The sequence below is a fragment of the Echiichthys vipera genome, assembly GCF_963691815.1.
Source record: "Echiichthys vipera genome assembly, chromosome: 21".
NCBI classification, from domain to species: Eukaryota; Metazoa; Chordata; class Actinopteri; order Perciformes; family Trachinidae; genus Echiichthys; species Echiichthys vipera.
Window position 1 is genome coordinate 14,035,505 of NC_139846.1, and position 25,543 is coordinate 14,061,047.

The window sequence follows — 25,543 nt, forward strand, 5'->3', positions numbered from 1 at the left end:
TTTCAGTGCCAGGCCTGATCTGAGCTCAGTGCCAAACCTGAGGATTCTGGCCAAATGAAACCAGGATCAAATGGCTGGAGAACCACAGGGGCTCCTTCCAAATGTCACGGTTGTTTGAAGCTGGTGGATAGCTTCCGTCAGATTGTGCTGCCAACGCATAGTTAAGATTTAGCACCAGATGTGTTTATATAGGTGAATAAGAAACATGCATGGTGTCTTAAATGTATATTATGAGATTGTAAAACTGAATGGCACTGTATATAAATTCCACAAATGCTGTCTGTCTGACCTCTACAGTGTCAGACCATTTGTGTGTTTAGCTGTAGCATCCTGTGTGGACATGGGACTTGGAGGAGCCAACATCTGCTACCTAACCCAGATTAACATTCAGACAGAGGGGAGGCAAGTGGAGCAGTACAGGGTGAAAAAAGTTTTGGTCTTTGCAGTGAGCTAAAGAGAAGGAGGTTACAAAATCAGTTTAGGGCAGCTCTAGTTCTTTCAGCATTTCAAAGATGGAAACAAAGCCGTAAAAAACTAACCTGTTCAGCCCGGTCATATCCTGTGTCTTGTTTCTCTGTCTTAACAAGAGGGTGTTTCCCCCCTTCAACCTTCACCTCCCCAGGCTCCAGTTTAGGGATCTTGTCCTTCAGTCCAGTGTCATCTTTATCCAGTAGGTAGCGTAGCAGGGCATTGTCCTTCTTCTTGGGGCTCAAGGGTTCCTGCTTAGGAGCAATTTCTGCCCCAGAAGCTGTACTACCAGCACCCTGGGGTTGGTCTTGGCCCAGCTCTTTGCCTGTGGCCTCTGCAGTGAGTTTGGCCAGATCTACTGGAGACGTACTATTTTGAAGTAGTTGGTGGAGAATCTTGTGTTTTTCCTTGAGGGATGTGGCATGAGTGTTTCCTCCAGTGTGGCCACCCCGACCCCCGGTCCCTGCCTGGTCCTTACCCTCACCTCCTGCGCCAGGGGACAGGGGTGTTTCCAGAGGCTCTGGCTTGGTAGTGAGCAGTTGCAGTAGCTTCGTGTGGCCCTTGTTGTCATGAAGACGACTGTGAGCGTCATGGCCCTCAGAGGGCCCTTCTCTCTCCTCCTTGGGCTCAACTAGGTTGCTCTCTGTCTGGCTCTGGGTGTGGCCCTGACCCACCTCTGTGTGAGGTCCAAATGAGTCTCCTGCAACACCAGCAGCACCACCACTGCCTCCTCCAAGTTTTGACATCAGATGAGTGTTCACCCCTGACCCTGGTGTGACCCCAGCTGGGGAGCCTATCTTTCGGTCAGGGGACCCCAGTGTGTGTGCATGAGGGGGCCCATGCCCATGTCCTACACCGTGGCACTCACTAAGGGCCTGCAGAGCTGACAGAGAACTGCTAGTATAGCTGCTCCCATGAGTGCTGGTCGTGCTACTACTGCCTGCAACTCCTGGCCCTCCACCACACATCCCCACTGGGGATGGTGAGTGCAGGCCTCCTGCTACACGAGGGCTACCTGCCCCCCCAGGACTACCTCGGTGCCTAGGTGACAGCATAGAGTTCTGTTGAGGTGGATGAGGCCCACCGGCTGGGCTGGGGCTAGCACGAGAAGGACTGTTCATCCTCCAGTTGGGCCCCTGCTGTGGCGGTTGCATGCCCCCAGTGTGGTTGTGTGGCGGGGGACAGCCAAAACGGTAGCCCTGCATATGGCCCCCCATAGCTGCTGGTTCTCTGGGGCCAGCAGGGCCTGCAGAGGAAAAAGGCGTGCTGTTGCTGCTGATGGTAGTGTCTTGCCCCTGAAGCCCTGAACCTGGCAAACTGCCTGGGGTTGGAGGAGTCATGGAGGGAGTGGAGGAGTTCATCGGTTTGGGAGCCATCCCTGTGGCCTGACTGCCAGGACCCATGTCCTGGCCCATTCCACATACAGTCTGCTCCCTAGAGATTAAAAATAGACACATAGATAATATAGTTGATCAGTTAAACAGTTTTCATTACCAAGAATCCTTTGTAGAAGTTAGAAAACAGAGAAAATTTGCTGCTGCCAGGTTGTTTTTTTTATCCTGAGTAAATGTGACATTGTTTTTCTAATATTATCTTCCTTTTTAGTTATGTCTAAACAAATCCAACCAAAACTATCTGCACATACCATGGGGGTGAACAATGAAAATGTTTTTGAATAATGTAACCTTAATGTCTGATTGTATTGTATCAGACCCAGACCACTTGCATATCATCACATCCACACAGAATACATGAAGCCATCAGGTCCTGCTGCAGGGCATTAACAGGCTAAAACATGTAACTAAATTCATGCCACAGATTTGTCTCTCTCTTCCTGACACAGGTGTAGGTAACAAGGCATACCTCTGAAGAATGTGCAAGGACATGTAGAGCTGGGGTTCATTGGTGGCGGGCGAGCGCACCAGTTTACTCTTGGTGTGGGCTGACACGATGGTTCCATCAGAGAGGGAGAAACGGTAGATGGGGCTAAATGCCTGGCCATGACGGAGCACTAGGGACACATGGACTTATATCAGTAGATGCACACACCATCAATATGTATACAAATAATGGACAACCTGGTGTGGGTTGTATTTGTGTGTTTGGTTGTATATGGTTATGGTTCTTGTTTCAGTTTGTTTTTGCTACAGTAATAAATGGTGATTGGATTGAGGGTCTCAAAGCAGTAGCCTATGATTAACCATGAGCTTTGTTTAAAAGTGACCCATGGTTAGACACATGATCAAATCACCATTTTATATGAATGCATCATCAGCATTATAAAGAAGTTACTGTCAAGAGCCAATAATTAAACAAGATATTCTTTGCATTTAGTGGCATTACCTTCCTGTTGATGTCTCTTGGCAAAAGACATCTCCCCGTCGTTCTGTAGGTGGAACCTCTGGATGCAGCGTCTCACCAGATCCTCCCAGCCTGGCTTCATGGACGCCCGCAGCAGACTGGTATCCAGGGACGTTATCTTACCTAAACACAGAGGGACGGATTAGGGAGGCCTTAGTCACACATGGAAGTAAGGGTTTCTGTACACATATACAAACCCACACCAGCTGAGCTGATGGAGATTCAATTTCTCTCTCAAACCTAAACATAGAGAGCAGCTTGTTGACTAGAATATGCTGTACACTTTGCCACTCTGCTGTACAACAGCTCTGTGGTTTGCTATTGATTGAAGAAATACTGAGGCTTTACTCTGTTTACATTACAATTACAACTTGTCAAAAGCTTTCGCTTTCTTCTGTGCCAGCCAGCAAGTCACTGAAATCAACTAAGGAGAAAGTTCTGGCTACAAAAGATTAGATAGTATTTGTACTTATGTGTGCCTGTCATGCCTGACATTCAGAAACAACAGGTAGAAGGATTTATTTTGTAAGGGCAGGTTAGACTCAAAGACATGTAAACGCATGGATACTCACTCATATCAGTCTAAAAGTTGTGCTTAAACGCTTTGCAATTTAATGATTTTATCCATTATTGCCCTAGCAAACATAGACCTAAGGGCCTTTACCAAGGATATACTAATCTTTAAATAGCTTAACTGTTAGTGTGAGATGATTTATTGACTGGTGACATGGGGTCAATTAATCTGCAATTCATTTGAATTGCTTTATTGGGGCTGAGAACATTTGGTGTAGTCTGCTGAAAATAAAAAATAAAAATTTGCTGTGAATGTCCTTCACTATATCAGTTTGTAGTTCCTGGCTGTGTGACTGTTTTTTGTACCTTGCAGGTCCTGGCGCGTGGTGAAGCTCTCATGTGTGGGAAGCATGGGTCTTTCCTTCATGGGCACCCTACGTGCCACACAGATCAGACACGACTGAAAGTCTGAGAGAGAGAGAGAGACAGAGACACAGAGAGAGAGAGAGATGAGGTAGAGGATGAAAAAAAGAGGACAGGGCAGAGACAGAAGGGATGAAGGGGGATGGGAAAGGGGAGGAGAGGGGAGGATGGGGGTGTAAATGATAGAAACGGAGACAGGGAAAGAAAATGAAATGCATGTTATTCCCAGGCAGCATAATTAATACAGTTATTAATGAGCATGGGGATCAGGGCTCCGCTCCTTTCACGAGGAGGAGCAGCTAACGTTGGCAAGGGAAATGATAAAGTGTGACCTTTGAAGGTGCGTATGTGTATGTGTGAGTGCATGCATGCTTATGTGCACGTGTCTCCGGCTGGTCTCACCTACAGTGCCATCTCACACTGATGACACATCCCCTGGCCCAACATTAAAGATTGCCATCACTCAATCAAGACAGTTGAAACACACACACACACACACATACACAGCTAGGTCCAGGACTGGGGTGACCCCAAAAAGTCTGCCATCTAACTTCCCTGTGCCAGTAATACCCACAATCCCACACATGTTTCTGGCAAAGAAATTCATGCCAGGGCTGACACACACACACATTCCTCATTTTGACTTGTAAACAGAGCCTCTTGGGTGGTCCGGCCCTTAGATCTGTGAATCTCTCTCAATTCTCTTGCTTTCCCTCTCCTTCCTTCCTTCCTCTGTCTATTGCTGGACAAATTCCTGCAACCACTGATTCTCTCTCCCCTTCTCCCTCTCTCTCTCTCTCTCTTTCTCCTGGGTTCCAGTCAGTCACTTTGCCAAAGTATGGCTGGCAAGCAGCTGGTGCACAAAGGAAGCCAGAGAGGGAAAAGACAGGTTGAGACTTGGAGTGAAACATTTGCATTTTCCCTTATTGTGTTAATTACCATCCAAGTTATAGTTTGACAGTAGGACGTTATGGTTGCTCATCAAGTCAAAACGATTTGGGTAGTTCAGATGCATAATATTGCAGTTGTTTTGAGAGCATTATGTATCAATCCTTACGAACTGTTCAAAGTTTTTGGATTAAGGACAGTCACTTTTGATCGAAATGTACTCAAACTACAGGATCTCAAGTTCCAGGCAAAAGCCATGAAACCACTGGAAAAGCCCAGTGACCTCTCAGTGACTGAGCACTGTAAGGAGAGCAGAGCCAGCACACATTTTTAAATCATTTCCCAGGAAAGGCAAGCAGATGTTGATACTAGTGGCTACCACAAACAGAGGTTCTCTGCTCACATATGCCCCAAAACACACTCAACGTGTTGATATGTTGAAAATGATTTCAAGTTTATTAAAAAATGACAACTTTACTGAAGCACTAGATCGAAACAGCTACACCCTTTCTATGGAGTCTTACGCCTAGGTTTGTGAGGGATGTACATGAATTATAGATAGGCTTTAATGACAGCTGCCCGGCCTCCCGTCTCCCTTGTGTCACTTAACTTTTCATGGCTGTAAGTTGAGTGCCACCAGATCTTCTCCTCATCAGTTGCTCCTTATACTGATTTTCACAGTGTACAATGCTTGTTAAAAGACTAAATCCTGCTAATTCTTGATGATCTATTCAGAAGTTAATTTTAAAAAGATAAATGACTGCAATTTATATTAAAAACTGCTTCCATTCTGCAGAGTTTTTACACCCAAGAAAGCATCCAAATATTTTTGTCCTAATCAAGGTTATTGCGCTACAACATGGGAAATCAATTTGAACTATTTAAGAATTCCTATTCTGTCAACTTTCATTCAGCTGTCAAGTGAAGACTACAGCAATCAGTCTGATGAGATGCTTATGAATTTGTTGTTGATCTTGCTCTGCCTACTTTGAGTTTTCCCCCATGCGCTGGCCTTCAAAGATAGTTTTAGGCTCATTTCTCCCTAAGGCACCCTTCCAAACCAATCGTATCAATAATAGTTTACTTTTTGGCTCTTCTGAATCTTTTCTTCCATTATGACTGCTTAGGGTTTTGGAAATTGTTCCACCTATTACTTTTGTATTTCAGGACATGATAAATTCCAAACTCTGAGATCATAAACAGACTCCAAAGTTGCTAACATTTCTCACCATTCAATATTGTATTTTTAAGTTCTCCAATTGCTCAAGTGTTTACAGTTAATATATATTTAATCATCATCATTCAAATATGAGATGGTCAAAATTGTGATTGATGCTACGATGCATATTACAGGTCCTGAAGATCAGATCCACCATCAGCACCAAAACTAATCTTGTTTTAAGGTTGTTTTGTAGGGTCCCTACTTAAGTGTCAAATGATCTTCCAACTCCAAAAGTTTATTTTATATATGCTGGAATAATCTCCCCTTGCTATTACGGAGGTACAAAACCCACAAGCCTTTAAGAAAAAGTTTAAATAGATGTAGCTAGACAACATCTGCAGATAAGGATATGGCTATTTTAATAAACTGATATTTTAAATACACACACACACACATATCTATATATATCTATATCTATATATCTATATATATATAGATATATATATCTATATATATATATTTTTTTTTTACATATAAACGGTAAGTGGATTGTCATGTCAGGATGTGGTATGTTGTGGCCGTGTCTCTCCGGGTTTGGAATAATGATCGGCTATCTCCATCCACGGGGACCACAACGGAAATAAGTCGTGGGCTCAGTCGTGTTATCCCTGCCAATGTCTTTTTTGTTTGAATTTCGTCAAATAAACTAAACCCTATCCACTCTCTCTCCCCCAACATCTCCCCCCTCTCCATCCATACCATCTCCTTCCTCTTTGATGGACTTGGGCTCCGAAACGGCGAAACACTGCATGGTCTCGTATTTCTGTTGCTGAGGCTCGTGCTCGTGTGTCTCGTCCTGGTTGTCGCTGTGAGGATTGACCAACATTCGGCAGTTGAATGTGTGACTGTTCCTCCGCGGACCCTCGCTGGACCATGGGACGCCATTCACTGCAGGGGAGCAAGAAGGGGGGAAAAGGAGATTTACAATGTGGCCTCCTGAGCATTTTATTTGATGAATTTTACTGCAGCCAAAAGTGAACAACAAAACAGTGAGCTGGGACGAGCGAGCCAAGAGAGGCTACCACACAGCAAGTGAAAGACATAATGAGAGCAAGACAGAGAGTGAAGGCAGAAAAAGTGCAAAAGGAGAGAGCAGTTGCTGGGTAGAGATCAGTCATAATGAGCAGTTGGAACCCTAAGCCCTGTGCCATCTATCCACAGCCATACATCACAGCCAGGCCTCCATATGCATGTCCTCTAAAATATCATTGCCAATCTTTCTACTTCTCTCCAACACTTATACAGGCGTGAGCAAACACGCATGTACACACATGTGCACACTTTCACAAGAAAAAGAGACATGTACAGTCACGCACACAACTCATTTAACTCAAGCAAACTCCCATCACACTCCATCTGGTTTGTGATCTCATTCAGTGCATTGATAATCTCCCAGTATCTGGGACACAGCCCGCTGATCGTTTCCAGGGTACTCGGCTCTGTGCTGCTCTCCCACCCAGATGGTTGGGCACTCAAGACCTCAATCCGAAGCACCAGGAGACAAGAGGAGAGGAAGGGGTGAAGGGACTTAGAAAGCGCTCCTGGTGGCGTGCACTGACATACATTACAATCACATCTTATGCAGAGGAGACAGAGAGGTAGGATATGGGGGAGGAGTGGAGGCATGAAAGAAGAGAAAGGAGGCAAAACTGGACTGTACGGAAATATATGGCCTGTTTTCATGAGATGAGCAATGCTAGCATGAAGACAACGCTTTTCAGGGAGGCTAGGAAATGGGAGAGGGAACAGAAAACGGGAACTTGGTGAGGGTGAGAATTAACACACAACGTGAAGAGAGGGGGAAGGAAGGGCATGAGAAGAAAATATAGGAAGGGAGAGATGCTGCTGACAGGGGAGGGAAGCTGAAAAAAGGAAGTTAATTAGCTGAAAAGGGAGGGAGGAAGAATAGAAGAGTGAAAGCAAATGTCTGGGTCATGCATCAGCAAAAGAGAAAATGAAGAACCTATAGGTTATATGCCATGGTGCCAACCCTGTTTATAAAGCTTACATAAGACTTTGAATTATCTAGTTATCCCACATACTCTGTCACAGTTTAATCTTCCATTTTAATTAAACTGACATCACGATCAAACAGCCACCTACACCTGTCTGAACAGGGAGAAGAAGCGAGGTGAGAATGCTAAGTGACAGAGGATGTACACTGTAAAAAGCGAGAGAGTGAGAGACACAGAGAGAGAGAGAGAGACAGAGAGAGAAATATTTGTCCAGCAATAGACAGAGGAAGGAAGGAAGGAAGGAGAGGGAAAGCAAGAGAATTGAGAGAGAGAGATGGAATAAAAGTTACACATCGAGACCCAAACTGACAGGTAGAATAAGCCAGAGAGCAATGCAAATGTGGGTAGGGAAAATAAGCTTGAGGCTAACCGAGGGATTTGGGCAGCAGGTTCTTGATGAACTCGGCATGATCCCCGACGTGCAGCACGCTGTACACACTGGTGTTCATCAGCTCCTCCTGGTTGTAGCGCAGGTACTGGGTCACATTTTCAGACACGAACACGATGTTACCCTCCATGTTCACCACAAAGAAGAAGCCATCCAGCGCCTGTGAAAAACAAAAGAGTAAAGTACTTTAAGAGAGCTCAGAAGAAGAAAGTTTATTTTATTTATCCTTTATTTAGCAAGGTAGGCCTCGTTAAGATACATATAAAAAACAAAACAATGCTACATGTTAGAACACATAAAAGCAACACAAGGGAAATAGTAAAAGAGAGGAATACAGGTCATACTAGTGATATCCATAGCGCATGATTCCAAGTAAGTCAAGGATTATGAGGAATGGCAACATGTTTCCTTCAGGGCAGTTTGTTAAAAAAAAACTTTTAATGTGTTAAAAGAAGAGAGCAGTTCTTAGGTAGTAATGGTTTACAGCTCATTCCATTCTCTGGGTGCATATAAAGAGAAAGCTTGAAAGAAAGAGATCTTTTATTAAATTTACACCAACAAATCCCTGACATTTGCCACTAATACTGACTGCCAACTATCAACACTGTAACCAAGTAGGTTGTTTAAAGCCTAATCACACATGCCTTACATGATATGTTTTTCTCCACTTTATTATTGATTATATTTACATATACTGGATTATTGAGATCATTTTAATGTTCTAGTTTGAAACTAAAGGTTTGGTTCATAAACAGGATTTCCAGGGCTTTGTAAAGAGCCAAAATTCAGCAGACTGCCATTGTTTTTTATCTATAGAGGTCAAAATAATCACATTTTAAAAATTATGGAAAAGAACAACTAAAGTAACTATTTTGGTAATTCCTGGGCTTCCTGCTTGTTAGCTTATTTTCTTCAGGGATGTGCCACTTGTGCCTGCTGTACCTGAGTTGGGGTTACTGTATATCAGACAGCATGCAAATACAATACTTAAACTGAATTTTTGGCATGTCTCATCAAGTTAAGTAAATATGCAGCACATCTACATTGTGTCTGGAAAGAGGCAATTAGTGCCATGTGTTGCCTGGTACATCCCTCCCTCCTGCAGATGCTCAACAGAAGTGTGTCTGATAGAAAGCAGGATAAAAGCATGTGCCTGCAGAGATTGGAGGATGTGAAGGAGGAACACTTAATTGAAAGAATACAGCCCCAGGTCAGCCATTACACACAAGATGGTGTCAATTAGGCCATCAAATCACCCAGAGCCCTTAAAAGGGAATTCTGGTGGTTGTAAAGCTGTAAAATCTAGTGTCAAGATAAGAGACAAGGGACTCCTGCCAAGGTGTCTGCTCCTGGCTACTGCTTAAATAACCATTACCTACACAGCACAGACACACAGTTAACATTACATGCATTTATAGACATTTTTAATGCATAAACTGATCATGAAACAAATGTCTTATATTCATATTTCTGCATTTAATGCACATTTTCAGTTGCATATTAGGTTGTCTAACCCTTCACCTGATACAGAACCCTGTGTGCACTTATAATCAACTACCTGTGTCTGCAACTATGCTGCATAAGATAGCAATTAACCAGCGGGCTCAATTTTGGGGCGGAGCAAAGTCGTCCCGGGTTACATATGATCACATTGTCAGAGAAGTTTTCCCTTGCCTGCATTAACACAGCACACGCTGAAAATAGACTAAGGAGATCTCATCTATCACTGTGTGTAGCAGAGCGGTTCCAAAACGCAACATGTCCATGTTGTGCAAGTCCACCCTGTGTGAAGAAAGGCCATGTACTGGACAAGTAGGGCAAACAGAAACTGAACAAACACTCTTTAGTGCCAACTCTTGCCTTCTTTTCGACATTCTTGAATAATGCTGTTAGGCAATACATTCATTTATAATGCCCTGATTAAATGTACACTGTAGAGGTGACTAAAGCTGATACAAATGAATATACTCTAAATAAATACACTCTGAGGCACCATCCTCTCCACGCTCCATTTTGCACCGGGCCTATTGTCTTGATATATGACTCTATATTGCTTAACCTCCCATAGCAATGTACAGTAGGCAGTGAATTGTTATAGCATAGGGAATAGGGTCTGGTCAACCCTCTCCCCACTGTTATTTATATGATACTTGTGCATTATAAACAGGGTCTCTCTTCACAGAAATTCTTGCTAAACATGCTGTATTGTTTTAGCAAGACAAAGCATTACTGCCTACCCTAAAACAATTCAAACAAGTCTCTACTCTTTTTTGCTCTGGACAGAAATGTGTCTGTAGCACACAATATCAAAAACTGTCAAGTTCCTAAATTCTGCATCAAATGTCTCGTTACATTTGTGCTTGTTTAGTGCCGATTCAGTCATTCCCTGGCTGCAATGGTAGTGCAGACACGCGAAGAGTGCAGATGTGGAAGAGCCGGAAACACTGACCAATCAGAGAAGACTGGTCTATTTATTAACTTAAAACTAAGTCATTCAAGTAATTACAATACAAAAACACTGAAATCCCCAGTGTTGAGATCAAGCAGTGCAAGTATACGTTAACCATTTCTAAGTAGCTAAGAGGATTTACCTTAAAATATTGCACTAACTGACACACCCCTAATGTAAACACTACTCATTATATTTGAACTACAAGGCATGAACTTTAGAATGTGGGTACACATTTAACTTTTGTGTTGTAAGGTGACTTGCATTGCATACAGCATAGGCAAGAACAAACCAAGTCTCCCAATCAAGGCTTCAAGTGTCAAATATTGCAAAGGTTGGTGACCGCTTTTGAAATATTGTTTACCATCTGTTGCTCTTCTTGTCATAAGGCACTGCCTTGCCGAATGATGCTGCCAAAGTGTGTTTTGTCATCGGTACCTTAGCTGGCCGGTGGTGACCACTGACTGCCGAAGCTTTTCATATTCTTCAGATTTTGTGCGGTGGTTAATTCACAGATGGTGAGATTAGCATAATATTTAACCATGGACCAACAACAGTTTTAATTAAGTTTCCCTGGTCTAAATGTAACATATTCAACTCAAATATAGCTGGTTGCTCATAGACGTTCCTTAAGGTACAACTGAGGAAATAATAGCAAAACATTGTTACCAGGTCATCAGGTTCAGCTGCTTTATTTTATATTCCTGCATATTCCTAAATATTTACAAATAAGTTTCTCAAGTGTTTGCTATTTAAGTAACCCAACTCTGAGGTTCAGCAGTTACATTTTTTTTTCAATTTTAGAAGAAGTTTTAAAGAAGTTTAAGTTGGTGCACACTTGTTTATTTTAATAGCAAATAAATAAATAACTGTTTAGTACATTTGTATAGGGAAGGAATGTTTGTGTCAAGCCTGATGCCTTTAGTCTCTTTCACACGGTGAGGTGTACAGTTTATTAATGAAATAATGGTATCGGGTATCGATTTATATGCAAAGCCCAGGTATCGAGACTGAAAAAGATGGATCACTAGTTCTCAATGCGAACACGCCACAGTCAGGGTTGCCAAATTGAGATCACATTTCCAAGCCAGACACACACAAAATAATAATCATAAGAAAATACCATTTTAATTTTAAATCACTGATTCCTCTGATGGGCTCTCACTCTCTTGCTCACGGGTCGACTCTGAATGCTGCGTGTTTACTAAAAGCAAGCAATACTTTCTACATATTATACCTTTAAAGCATGAAAACATGTTCTTGTATGAACCTGCAAATAAGAATAATATGCCCCCTTTAACTACTAGTTTAGCAAAATTTAGACCGACCGAGGGGCATCATTAACTTTGACCTTTTTTGTTAGAAAATAAAAAAGAGGTTTGTAAAGAAACATTTATATTTCTTTATATTAGATATGAAAATACATGTTTTTGTATCGGTTATGAAACTTACATTGTCCCTATATTTAAAAACATATTCAGCCCTAGTCTTCTATTCTCTGATCATGTCGTCATAACACACACAACAGCAAGCATATGGAGTAATGTACCAGGAATGCAAACTATGTGCCACAGCAGTCATGTGACAGAACAAGACTTGCCCCCAGAGGGTTACAACAACAGCATATTAATGTTTTTTTTTTTCACGGCCATCCCCGTCCTTCTGTGCTCGCATCACAGTGGGCAGCAGAGAGCCTTGGAGGAGGGACATGGGGTGCGTGGGTGAATTTCCTGCCGACAGCCATTCTCCTCAGAGCATCCTGTAATGAGCCCGGGCTGGCGGACGGGGCCACAGCTAGAGCAGAGTGGGTGTGAATGGGCATTCGCTGTGTTTTGGGGCTGCTGACAGATGGGAAAGCATGGAGGCTGCATAGGGCTATATTTAGCCGCAAGTTAGTATTCAGTCGATTCAGTGACGCTGGACCAGGAAGCTATAAATATTCCATGACAGGACAGATCTAGAGGCAAATGAAGAGAAGATGGGGAGGAAGAGAGAAAGGAGAACTGAACAAGTAAGAGAGAAAAGGGGAGGGAGGAAGTGAGTGAGAATAGAGGCTCAATGGACTGATTCATTCGTCAGTCTCTTGCTTTCTTTCCCATTATACGTAAGCACTTCAGTGGCCCTCCACAGGACAACGAGGCCATTGCTCTGCTCGGTGATTTACAGCCAATCCGGGGCAGAGACAAGATGCTGGCAGCTTTTAATTCAGCTACACTCACACACAACCACTACTGACCCATTTGGGATAGCTTTCCGTGGATAGCACTCTTCATTTTATACCAATCGTGTATACCCTGTGAGTGTCAGAATGAGTTTTCAGTGTGTGGTATTTCAATATGACATGACGAATAAGCTAGCGAACGCCCTCCACCTACCTCCAGCATCATTGGTCCCAAGGCATCTTTGTCAATCACACTTTGGCCTGTTGATGAGACATCAGCCTTCTGTACCTCCTCCTCATTTGCTGCTGCAGCTTTTTCTGTTGACAGGAAGGTCAGTGACATAAGTTGAGAGGCAAAAACAAAACACCAAGAGAACATGGATCTTAATTTTAGAAATGTAATAAGTAATATATTTTGTTGTAGTGGGGAACAACACTACATCACAAAACAGAACACATGGCCCCAAATCACACAGGTCAGAGAGAGAAAAAAAATGGAGAAGCAATTTTTTGCTTCCACAATGAAATTGACCCACATACTTTAAAAGGGGCCACTTGTAAACAAGACTTTAAACAAGTGTCTTTCTGACTAAAAAGCGAACACATTTTGTCCCCTTCATCAAAACATGCTGCCGTGGCTCAAACCCAAGCCTTGAGCAGCGAGCAGAGTGAAAGGTTGCTGTAAATGACTGTCAGAGCATGCAGCTGCCACGCTGGTGGCAGCCACTGGATGGATTGCATTGTCTTGTACAAAAAAAAAGGCTATTATGGAAACAGTGACAGTGTGTAAGCAACTCATGCTCCCAATAAAGTACCAAGTTGTTTCTATGTGGTCAAGCAGAAAGGACAGACATTAGAATTAAACTAAAAAGTTGACCATAAACCTTTCTTATTCTAAAAAATATACATTCCGTGATCACAGCGTTTTGAAGACAGAACTATTTTTGGATGTATTATGATTAAACAATTAAAAGGGATGAGCTAGACAATTAAAAACAGCTTTTAAATTGAGGGAAATAAACTTCCAAAAATAGATTAATCAACAGGATAGTATGAATTGTTTTTAGAATACAACTTATAACTGACATACATTTATAAACAAAACAGTGGTTAGATCTTTAAGCTGGTATGATGTTTTTGCAATTTGAGCAGATATATAGGATGGTGATTAAACTATGAACAGTCGTTTGAGAGCCTTTATTTTTGACTGTTCCTACAGAACCACCTTTCACTTTAGAAAGCGCCTCAACGTTGATACTTTAGTCAGGGGTTGCCTCTGTTCATATGGCCTGCCTTTCTCAAATAACTTAGCTGGCAGTGATTCCTTGTGGCCTCATACTCCTATTGGATTTCCAAGTATGTATATACTGTAGAGTGTGTGACTTGTTGCACATACAGGTACTTATGGTCTATAATATTACCAAAACCGGACCTTTGCAAAACCCAATAACACTAATTTGACGAGCTTTAATGTAGTGGTTGTGCCGTTGATTTACTAAGAAGTGAAAGTCTGAGTATCCTGTATGCTCCTGTACCTGCACTATGGTGCTCTACATTTGTCCATGTGAGTGATTGGGTTAATAACCATGCAGAGAAGCCTTATGTTCAGAGCGTAGGCTGCCCTACTTTTGGAGATGACGATGAGAGGCGGAATATGAGTGGGCTGTTGGGGGGGACACATTTAACTGTCGCACCGTGCCAAAAAGAGGGCTGACCATATGGTGAGAGAATGTTGTGGTGAAAAGCAAACAAAATCATGTCCTTCCTTTTATTGGGGAGAGTAGATGTGTGAACGTTGACACGAATGTCGGTTTCCCCTCTGTGGGCTTGTGCAACACGGCGCAGACCCACATTCATCTCTTTCAGCATTAATGATGTGTGCATCAGCAGGACCTCTCCAAGCCCAGCGGGGCCCAGTATACCAGCACAGCTGCCCTGGGTACAGACCCATCACTCAATGTCAGTGCAGCCCTCACTGGCTCTCTGTCCGTCTGTAGGACTGTGCCACAGATAAGAGGGAGGAACTGAATTTTTATAAGGGTTATATCTGGTTATTACTGCTGCATAATATTTTACTTTTGCCATATATATGCCATTCTCCATCCAGTGCATTAGGAGACTTTCACATATGTATAATGAATAAAAATAATGTACTATACTATCTATTGGCTGCAGCTCAGCAGCTACTGTATGTGTCAGCCTCCAGCCAACGAGAGCTAGTCTTTACCGTGTTGGCACGGGCCAGCAGTTAAGAGTGTTAAGGAAGCTGTAACTCTTAGCTATGCCCTGATTTTATAGGCTCTGTAAAGATATCATAACTCAAGATATTGTCTATTAAGAAGCAACAAGCTGGAAGGTGAAGTAAAGCAAGGCCTGCGCCAAGCAAACAACTACATCCTTATTTCAATTAGGGGAAATGTATGCCGACGGCAAAAGAGGAGCAAATAGGGATGAATTAACAGCTTTCAGTAGAAGGCCGCTTTTTCAAGGGCCATCATTGCTGCACAGCACTTCTCTGCAGGGCTGTGACACACATCAGAGAATTATTAAGTCACATTAGTGCAATTTAATACATCCAGTAATGTCACGAAATGATGAGGGGCAATGGAAGGAACAAATGTTGGTTGCAAAATGAACACCAGCCTTGAGAACAACATCGTCTAAATGAGCTTTCAGTACGCACCTGGCTCAACAACAAAGTGCAACAAGAAAAATGAATAGCTGCTTGAATTGATGCCGCCTTGAACTGTGCAAGATGAGGTGCAGCAGCTCCCCATGTGAGCTATAAAGATATCTCTCTTGCTCGCCATTGAGATCTCGAGAACAAAGCAGAAAAGCAAGGACTGTTTGGCCCTTCCCTCTGTTGTCGCTGTACAAACAAAATGATGCCTTCAGACGCAGGCAGCGGATGTCACTTGAGTCTACTGTAAAAATGAGAGTGAGGAAAGGAAGGGTTGTAAGGGGGAGGGAGGGGAGTATGGAATAAGGCAGTAGAGTGGGGGAGGGACGGATAGGCAGTAGCCAGAGTTTGTGTGTGATTTTTGCATCACATTGCTCACCATTACATAACTCTTGGCTGTGTGAGTCACATAAAACAAGATGACATCATCAGCCGGTCTGATTCATGTATACCTTGACTGGGCCACTCTTTGTCTACCAGTCACTTTGCTGCTTTTCTCTTGTATGCATGGTCCAGACTTATTTACAATTTAGTACATGCCTGAATGTTAACCTAAGGAAGGTTACACCTTTGTTTTGTTGTTGCTATGTTTGGACCTGAAGGAGGAAAATCTATTGATCTTGGTCTGGTAAATCCAACATTTTAAAGTGAAAAGACAGTACTCAAGTAATTACTAAAGATGACTAAGAAAAAGAGAACCTGGCATGTTCAACTGTACAGACTGATCCATTTGCCTGATGTTCTGGCTCAGGGTGGAAGTGGGAAAGACTGTCCGCCAACAAAAAACTGCTCTGGTTCATGCACATTATAAGATGAAGTGATGGAGGGAACATTAAATTAAGTGTGGTTCCCTTTAATAACAATGTCAATTACTGCGTGTGGAGCAGATCCCAAAACATAATATTTATGGCAGCAAATCTGATGTTTTTTGCCACCTGTGGCACTTGTGGATATATTGAAGTCTTAAAACCACAACCACATCCTAAGCATATGCATGATATTTTAGCACCTTATTCACTGCTTCAACTCGAACCAGTGTTAGATGAATTTTCAGGTGTTCACTTAGGCTATAGGCGTAGTATATATTTAGGCTGTGTGTTATTAAGAAGAAGAAGGGACTGTAGATTATTGTGAAGTGAATGCTTCAGTAGCTCTGTATTCCTTTCACTGTCGTGCGCGTCACCTTAACCGTTTCTTCAACAGACATAGATAAAGTGTCATAAATCATTACAGGTCGTACCTTGCTCTTTTATTTGTCTGATCTGTTTCACAGTTTCCTTCAGGATTGCACATTTGTCGGGCTTGACATTGAAGTTGTCAATGTCGTTGAAGTTGGCGAAGATCAGCTCGGCAAGCTCTTCGATGTATTTGTTCTCGTGCTCGCGGTTGCGCTTCTCGTTGCTCCGCTTTGGACTACGGAGACAAAAAGGAGACTGGGGTGAGAAAATGCAATGAAGGAAATGGAAAGAGCTAGAGGGATAAAGTATGTAAAAGAGGTGGGTAAATGTAGGAAGGGAAAGGCATTTCCGCCACAATGACAGAATAAATAGGCAGTAAGAAAGGACCTGGAGCAGGGCAGAAAAGAAGATCATCTACAAAACTGTACCAGGGATGAGTATTTGCACACATCTATGGACATGTCAGAGCCCTTTCATTTTCATAGACTCCAAATGATAGTGCAACATCTACTTAAAACCTTGGTATTAAGGAGAGTCAGAGAAGGGATAAGTCTATTTATCCATATGGATTGAACTATTTCTCTAGGCTTCTTCATTGTGCCAACATGGAGCAATGAGTCAATAAAGTCAACCCTCATTCTTGAGTGCTTGTCCATATAAATTATGCAGATTTATAGTATCAGCCTTCAACAGTGCTCCAAGGTTAGCTGCCACAGTAGCATATCGCCATTATTGTTAACTAGGATGTTACTGTACAGTATTTTAAGAGGCCAGAGCTTGATTTCACTTTAACCATCTTCAAAACTCTGCCACCATCTTTGTTTAAAAGTTGATAGAAGGTTTGAAAACAGACAGTTTTGCAAAGAAGTGGGTTTAGTTGCTGACCACACACTATAAAAGAGATCGACTATGGACCTGACCTTCGTTGCATGAAATATATACATACTTTATCATCTCATTGCCTTCATGTGTTTAATCAAGTAGAAATATCTTGTGTGGAGAGACATGGGACTCCTTTGACTTATTTTGGCTGCAGCTACAAGTCTTACCTGGGTCCTAGAAGTTCGGCAGGACATTCTTTGCGTTTTCTTGACTCTGCCCTGGCAGGGTCAGACGAGTTTTCACCGACTCCACTCATCCTCAATGCATATCAGCGTCTGGAAAATTAACAGAGACAAAATGTAGGAAACCACACATACGACATTCGATAGATCGACTTCAAACTCCAAAGGGTGAATTATGTGGAAACCATGTGTATACTGTATGTGTGTGAGCCTACAGGCATCTGCATACAACACACGCACGCAGGCACAATCCTGCACTGGGGGCACAGGTTGATCCACTCCAGGAGAAATGAGTGAAAATGGAGCGGAGAAAGAGATTCAATCATTTCTCTCTGATGGGGCAGCTCTCCCCAGAGACACTGAAATGAGAACACGGCGCTTTGCCCACAGCACCAGACTGAGCGCTCAACTATGTACCAAGAAAAGCCCATTCGTTACACGATACCAAGCAAAGCCAGCTCACACTAAGAGCAGAGTGGGTATATAATCACAACATGTGTTTACCGAGTACCTCTGAGAATGCTTTACCTGTAGTGGTTTGTAAGTGTCACTCAAATATGAAATGTTACCACAATATCTGCTTTTTGAAATCAAGCTACAGAGCATGACATCTTAGTAAGTATGAATTCATGTTGTGACTGTTTCGTGTGCTCTAAAGTGAAAAGCTGGCAGAGGGCTGTTTCTGTTTTCTGTTTCACCCCCACACTGCTATCTTGGGTTTCTCTGCAATTTAACGCCATTGGGTTATGGTATGAATTTATGTTATGTCCTTAATCTAAACTTGAGAGCACTTGGAGAACTGTCCCTCTACAGATCTACAGAAGCATCTATACCAACATATATTTTATTCTGCTCCTCCTTTTACCCTGCTGAACTTCATGCCAATTAATGAAAGTATCAATTATTGATCAAAGTAATGTCTTATTAATTACTAATGGACTAGGCTTTCAATATAGGATGATATCTGCTGCATAGACGATGTGAAGACGTGTCATCTTCCAAAACAAATTGTGTGGCATTCAAAAGTATAATGCATATAAATTATTTCTTCTTGCAAGATGAGTAATCTGCAGCCATTTTGCTTTAAGAGGGTTATGGAGGGAGGGGAAAAAAAAGACAAGACTGACAGAAAAAGAGACCTAAAGATCCCTCCCAGCAGAATGCACAAGGCTGGGGCTCGCTGTGTTGTGATACACTCTCAGCCACTCTAACCATGGAAACGGCTTGTGACACACAGCTCTCATTGCTCAGCCATTACATAACGCATAACGGTGTACAGCACAACACAATGTAGAGCAGAGAGCAGTAGCATAGCTTAGTTGAAGCTGGCTAAACTAAAAAGGGAGCTAGTGACCATGCAAACTTGAGTCTGGCTCCCTTCTGGCCTGGAGTGACCTACTTTAAGCTAATGGTAGGGTCTGTGCTCAAATGGATGAAGTCAAAGCAGCGGTGACCGGCCAGAGAGGCAGAGGAGACTCTGAAGGGTAAAATACATTTCCACTGTTCAGTTGACTTGAGTACTCAGGCTTGCAGTGTATGGACAGGTAATGAACACAAATGTCACTGTGCATGCATGTCCTTGCATTATGCTCTTTTGAATGCCATCAGGGTGTGTTTATGCTGTGGCACTGTGATCTCCACAGAAATTATAACATTTCTCCGTAGCAGAGGTTATGTGCTTTTATTAATGACAACAGAAACAGGCCATTAATACTCTCATAGCAAAGTGGCACTCTCTGTTCCTATTGGTTGGGCTTTACAGCACAAGTTACCATGGGGATTCTAGACCTGATTGGTTGTGCTTGTTCTGTCGGGCCGGATAGGATTGGTTGCCTTCGTCTCCTTGACATGGCAGTGATGATGGGTCAGTGTATGTTAAGACAAAAAGAAAGATTGGAAGTACCAGGCACGTCTCAATGACACCAACACAGACAGTCAGACTGCCGGGCAAGAGGGTTGGCAGGGCCTTTTTGTTGCTGGGGTGTCCGATTATCACATGGGCAGACTAGCGAGGGATCTCTGGGCAGCTATAAACAGCTGGGCATTGGTATTAGCTCTTACTGTTAAAACTCTGTCACTGAGCTAATTATCATCATTGTTCGCTAGGGGAGGGTTCCTTCTTCTTGCCAAGGCTTTCATAGGCTACAGTAAGTCTGGACCTAAGTGAATAGTAGCTAGGGATGTCACAATACGAGATTTTGATATCACTATTATTGCGAAAGGAAGAATCACAATTATCATGGTCTTCATGATTATTAGAGAGAGACAAAGACAGACAGCCATTCATGGGCAATTTAGAATAATCAATTAACCTAACACTTGCATTTCTTTGGACTTTGAGAGGAGGCCGGAGAACCCGGAGAGAACCCACGCTGACACGGGGAGAACATGCAATCCCCCCACAGAAGGGAAGAACAATCTTGCTGTGAGGCGACACTGCTAACCACCACACCACCGTGCTGCCCATAAAAGGATAGATGATTATCTCAAAAATATTGGAACATATCGAAAGTGTTGGACCCTTTGATGTCACTACACAACAGCATGCTCTGCAAATTGGATATCCATCTTCTGCAACAACTGCCTGGTCATTTTCTGGATATCAAAAATGCTCTCATGTTGCCGATTTAACACGCTAAAACTAAATCATTAAGAAAAAACATTGCATACACACCTTTTACGTGATTCGCGAGATTTGTTTTCACAGGGCACTGATACAGGAATCGGGATGCCACAGATACTGTAGCTTCTACAATTCTAATATGTTATGTAACCACTATTAAGGAAAAAAACGCTCAATCTGGACTCTTTACACATTATGTGCTGTAGAAGTTTATTTTTCAGTTTTCTGTGATGGTAGGGCTCTGAGCTTAGTCCATGTTGATGTTTCCTGATCTATATTCAGTAAGACGACAACTAATTTCACCCTGTTAAACAGAGAAAAGGGGGACACCGAGTGCAACTAAAAGCCATATCCGACACAGCTCAGAGGCTGTGAAGATGACAGGACAACACAGCTCAATCACAGTCCACTGCTGTGTGCACCACAGCTCTAAATAGAACTTTCTGGTTTTCAGCATTTAAGAATCTTAATCTGTGGTTGAAAAAAACATATTCTAGTTAAAAAAGGAAGAATATTTATAGACTAGCACCCACTCATTTAATTTACTGTAAACTGCACAGAATTATAAAAGGAAGGAGTGGTAATGGGGGAAAACAACAACCAAAAAGCACTTAAGACTATTAAGACAATTATATTTTATTGCTACACCATCTCAAGACTGAGCTAGCATTAGCTTAAGCTAGCATGCAGACATAAAATGACCTCCAGGCCATGTTAAAAGCTGTGGTAACATGGCTGATAAAGCTGAGCATAGATTCATGCATGAATTACAGACAGACATTCATCCGTACACCTGTGTGGAGTGCTGATATCATTCACTCCGTGCGATGTAGGGTAAGTGGGGGTTGGGTGAGTAACCTCATTTTACGAAGAACTCATTGACATATTCTGGAGGGCATCTACCAAATTTGCAGTTCATCAAGCTGTCTGCTCATTTAGTTCATTAGTACTGGAAGTTGAGACATATGGCCCATCAGTCACTGCAAGCTACCTTATGTTAGTCATAGACGGTGTGAATTTATTGTCCATGCGGGAAAAATGAATGAAAGCAATGCAGCTTTTAAATATATATTCTTTAAATAAGCGTATTGGATGGTAGGACTGTGCCATATTTCAATTGGAGTAATAAAGGGTAAAGAGAAAAGGTTTAAAGGGTAAAAGTAGAAGTGTGAGATCTTCATTTTTTGGGGAAATATTCAACATCTGAAGGGTGAACTGCTATCTACAGTTGATTTGGCCAACTGTTTGCTGTTGCAGGCAAAGCACTGGCAGGCTGACCAAGTACAAACTGAGATCTGACTGAAAATGACGCTGGGGTCACAAGGTTTATTGGAGCAGGTATCCTTCCAGGCTGTTGTTTTGCCACTCGAGTTCGGATGAGCTTAGGTTTCCATTTAAATAAGTGTAGTAAACAGCTCTACCCAGACTCTCCCTCTCTTCCCATCTCTCTCGCACAAACACAAGACACCAACCATAATTGTATTTGTGTGCTGACAGGTCAGCATTGCCAGTGTGAACGTAACACTTCATTACAGGTTTTCATCTTCATCATGACCTATCTGCGCGACTGACTCACACGGCTAAATGAAGGGTTATGTTATTGAAGCACAACTCTGCCTCAGCAACACAACATTGAAGATTTCCCAATATCTCAAGCTGTTAATGGTGGAACGGTTCACAAAATCCACTGTTCGGTTCATATCACAGTTTTTCGGTTCGGTTGTTCTTTTCTATTTCTTTTAGATTCTAAAAATACCATGTATCAGATTTGTAGCTTAATAATTAAAAAAACTGAAATAATAAGGCAGCTTGCTAAGAGATTACTCTAACAATCTTAAATGAGATTTTGAAACAGTAGGAGAGACATGTAAATATTAGTCATGACCTCAAAGTGCAACAAGCTTGTCAAAAAACAATCCTTGTTGAATGAACAAACCTGTTAACCAGAGGTTTTCACTCAATTATCAGACTAAAGTACAAGTTTGAGGCTCTTCTCCTTTACTTGAGTATTTTATTTACATGCTACTTTATTCTTCTGCTCCACTATAAATCAGTGGAAATATTCTACTCTTTACTCCTCTACATGTATCCGATTACTTCAGTTACTAGTTACTTTACCAGGCTAACAAGCACATATGAAACATTAGTTTATTCATCAAAAACTGGACTGACACAAAAGAACGTAACATAAATGCAGAGTTGATGGATTTTTATCAACTTCTCCTCTTTACACGCAGATATGGCTGCAGAGTAAACACAGGCTTCACAAAGACAGAAAAAAAAAAACTTCTGACGGTTATTTTGTGTCAACTTTTCTTTTTTCAGAGTAGAAAGAGACGATGTGGTGATTTAACCACGGATTTGACCAGACAGAAACGATCGAGAACAACAACAGAGCGGACCCTAGCGAGCTGTCACCCACGAAGAAGAGCGTATCGGGAGCGTGCATAGCGTTGTGGCCGTGTGCCTACAGGGAGTGCGTGGAGCAAGTCTCCCAGCGCGCCCGGATTTGACACGCTGAGACGTAGTGCTGAGACGTAGTGCTGAGACGTAGCTTACGCTACGTTGCACCTCATAAACACGTGTACCGAACAGTGTCATGCGTGCAGAACGGGGCGGATTTTTTTCGGTAAACCATCCCACCCCTACAAGCTGTTTATTAATTCAATTAAATTCAATAATTTGTTGTCCCATGTGCAGCGTATAATACACAAAACATGAAGAAAAAACTGTACACAACAGCAAAAAGGCTGAAGCACCAGAAACTGGATTTTAAGGTCATGACTCCAAAATATGCGATATAAGAGATATGCAAAAAAAGAAAAGACAACACAGTGTTCAATTAACAAACAGCTTATTTGGCAAAACAATAAAAAGAAAAGGATATGGATGGTGCATGAATATGGAGAAACTTAAAGACAAGAGTTGAAGTTTGAAAAATCAATTGACTTTGAAAGCACTCGGTGCACTTGAGGGAGGTGATCATAGGTGCGTGTCATTGCTTATGTCTTAGGTGTCACAAGAGCAGACTCTCCCGGACTGAGCTGGAGCCAACCAGTCTGGCGAGAGAGGAATGCAGCAACAACAAGGGGTTGCTGCTGCTGCCGCCCCGGAGAGCTTGAGAAGACAGCGTTTCCTCCTGTCAAACTCAGCTGGTACAACCTGTACATGACGTACTGTATCCGACTGCAGTAAATGCCCTAAAAGCACAACAAATTAAACCTTTAACTGCACCTGTGCAGCTGTAAGGCTGTCTGAATGACATGACAAAATGTTTCACCTAAGGTCACACTCTGCCAGGCAATTTATGTCTAACTGTGCAGTTGGGCTAAACAGTGATGCCAAACAACATGGTGCCGATGGCTGCAGGGGGGACTCATAAACAGTCAGGGTCGCAGTATACAGCTATTTTCCACGTTTTAGAATTTCAGATGTCCACCATTGTGAGATGCCGTGGTCTCTTTTGGTCTGCAAATGTGGAGCTTCATCACTGCTATGTCATCTCCTGATGCCCGTTTGACATCTGTGAAAGAAATCCTAAAATTTTTGAAGACAGCTCCATTTTTACATAAGAGGGAAAATAGATGCTGATTTTGAAAGGTGTAACAGACTTAAATCCAATAAATGAGCTAGTTGTTTTTAAAATAAAAAAGGAACAAGTACTACAAACGGAATATAGTGATATTTTGGACTATCAAGCAATACTTCTGAGTGTGACTATACAGGTCTCGCATTAGTGATAATTAATAATTCAATTATGTCATTGGTTGACTTTTTTCAGTTATACTGTGATGATTTGATCATATCCTTTTATTGTTAAACAAATCTCTGTGGTGTAACTAACCCAAACTAAAAAAATCAGTTGTTAAAGTTTCTGTTTTAGATATACATGATTTTGCTTACCTTTTCCATATTGTAATATAAACTCCCTGACCGCTATTACAAACACCTATCTCATAAAATCCAGCACGTCCTTGTTAAAACTTTCAGAGGTGTAAATTCAACACCACTGCAAACTACGACTTCAATAATTAGCATACAGTTAAATACATACCTCCCTGACAGTGTAAATTAAACACTTATCTTTGCAAAGATAGAATTTATGGCTGAGCTGTGGTATTGGGTCGAGTTGGATTTAACAGGTGTACCTAATACAATGGCGAGCATGTATAGTGAAATCAATACTATCTTCAACCATGTCACACAACCCTACACAATGCAGAGGTTTCTTCCACATCAGAGAACTTTGTGATGCGTTTCTTAAAAGAACAACAGTTCACAGCTGTGACATCCAACTTCCAACTACTATCATCACTAGACAGATTTTCTTAAACAAAATTCAGCTGCCATAACCACAGAGGGAGACGACTGTATGCACATCACCAGGGGGTTGGGGCTGAATCACCCATTCCAGTCATAGTATAACAGAGGGGAAAAACGGATGCAGAGGGGGAGGTGGGGGGTCTGAGTGCCAAGGGGAGAGGGCCAGTGTGCCATTCCTGTAATCATGTGGGTTAGCAGGGCTTTGATTATAAAGACACACCCAGTGCTTCTGGAACTCAGAGAGCTGGGCATGACTGCGCATTAAACTGCATCTAGCAGTTTTGGCTATGGGGGAAGTGTTTGAAGTCTCCTGCACTATAATAATGAGGGCCCTTCCAGAAAGTGCAAAACCACTGTGGGGCACTGAACAATGTCTCGCTGGTGTGTAATCTGTCCTCACATGGCTTCTTGGCACAACATGCCCTGAGAGGGAAATGGAGAACAAGAGCGCACCAATAAAAGACTGCTTCTGGTGGGCTGCAACATGGGCCAATTATTATACAACACTGAAGAGGAAATCATGACAGGGGAGGGGCCCAGAGGATTCACGTCTTCTCATTTTACATCTCAATATTTGCAAGGGTGAGAAGAAGTGCCGAGAGAGCCAAAACACACAGAAACATGTTGGAACCATGTCAGATGGTATTAAAGACAAACGTGTATTTAAAAACAATATCAATTTCAACTGAACGTAACTTGGGTGGGGGTCTGGCGTGAACTCTGGCCTTGCTGACAGCTGCTGTTACCTTGAACCAGATGTTCTGATATTAGGTTTGGGTCAAGGCGG

The 25,543-nt window shown here is 42.3% G+C and overlaps 1 protein-coding gene across 4 annotated transcripts in view; it reads right to left on the bottom strand.

Moving 5' to 3' along the window:
* Window positions 1-25,543, bottom strand: part of ncoa2 (nuclear receptor coactivator 2) — a 60,712-nt gene that overhangs the window by 16,334 nt on the left and 18,835 nt on the right. For all 4 annotated transcript variants that reach the window (XM_083936287.1, XM_083936288.1, XM_083936289.1 and 1 more), the window contains exons 3-11: window positions 17,796-17,903; window positions 16,809-16,981; window positions 13,103-13,206; window positions 8,261-8,438; window positions 6,575-6,763; window positions 3,709-3,810; window positions 2,812-2,952; window positions 2,332-2,479; window positions 540-1,902 (exon numbers count right to left, since the gene is read on the bottom strand). In XM_083936287.1, coding sequence (XP_083792413.1) covers window positions 540-1,902; window positions 2,332-2,479; window positions 2,812-2,952; window positions 3,709-3,810; window positions 6,575-6,763; window positions 8,261-8,438; window positions 13,103-13,206; window positions 16,809-16,981; window positions 17,796-17,884 — 2,487 coding nt within the window. In that variant the 5' untranslated portion in view covers window positions 17,885-17,903. The remainder of the gene's footprint in view (window positions 1-539; window positions 1,903-2,331; window positions 2,480-2,811; window positions 2,953-3,708; window positions 3,811-6,574; window positions 6,764-8,260; window positions 8,439-13,102; window positions 13,207-16,808; window positions 16,982-17,795; window positions 17,904-25,543) is intronic.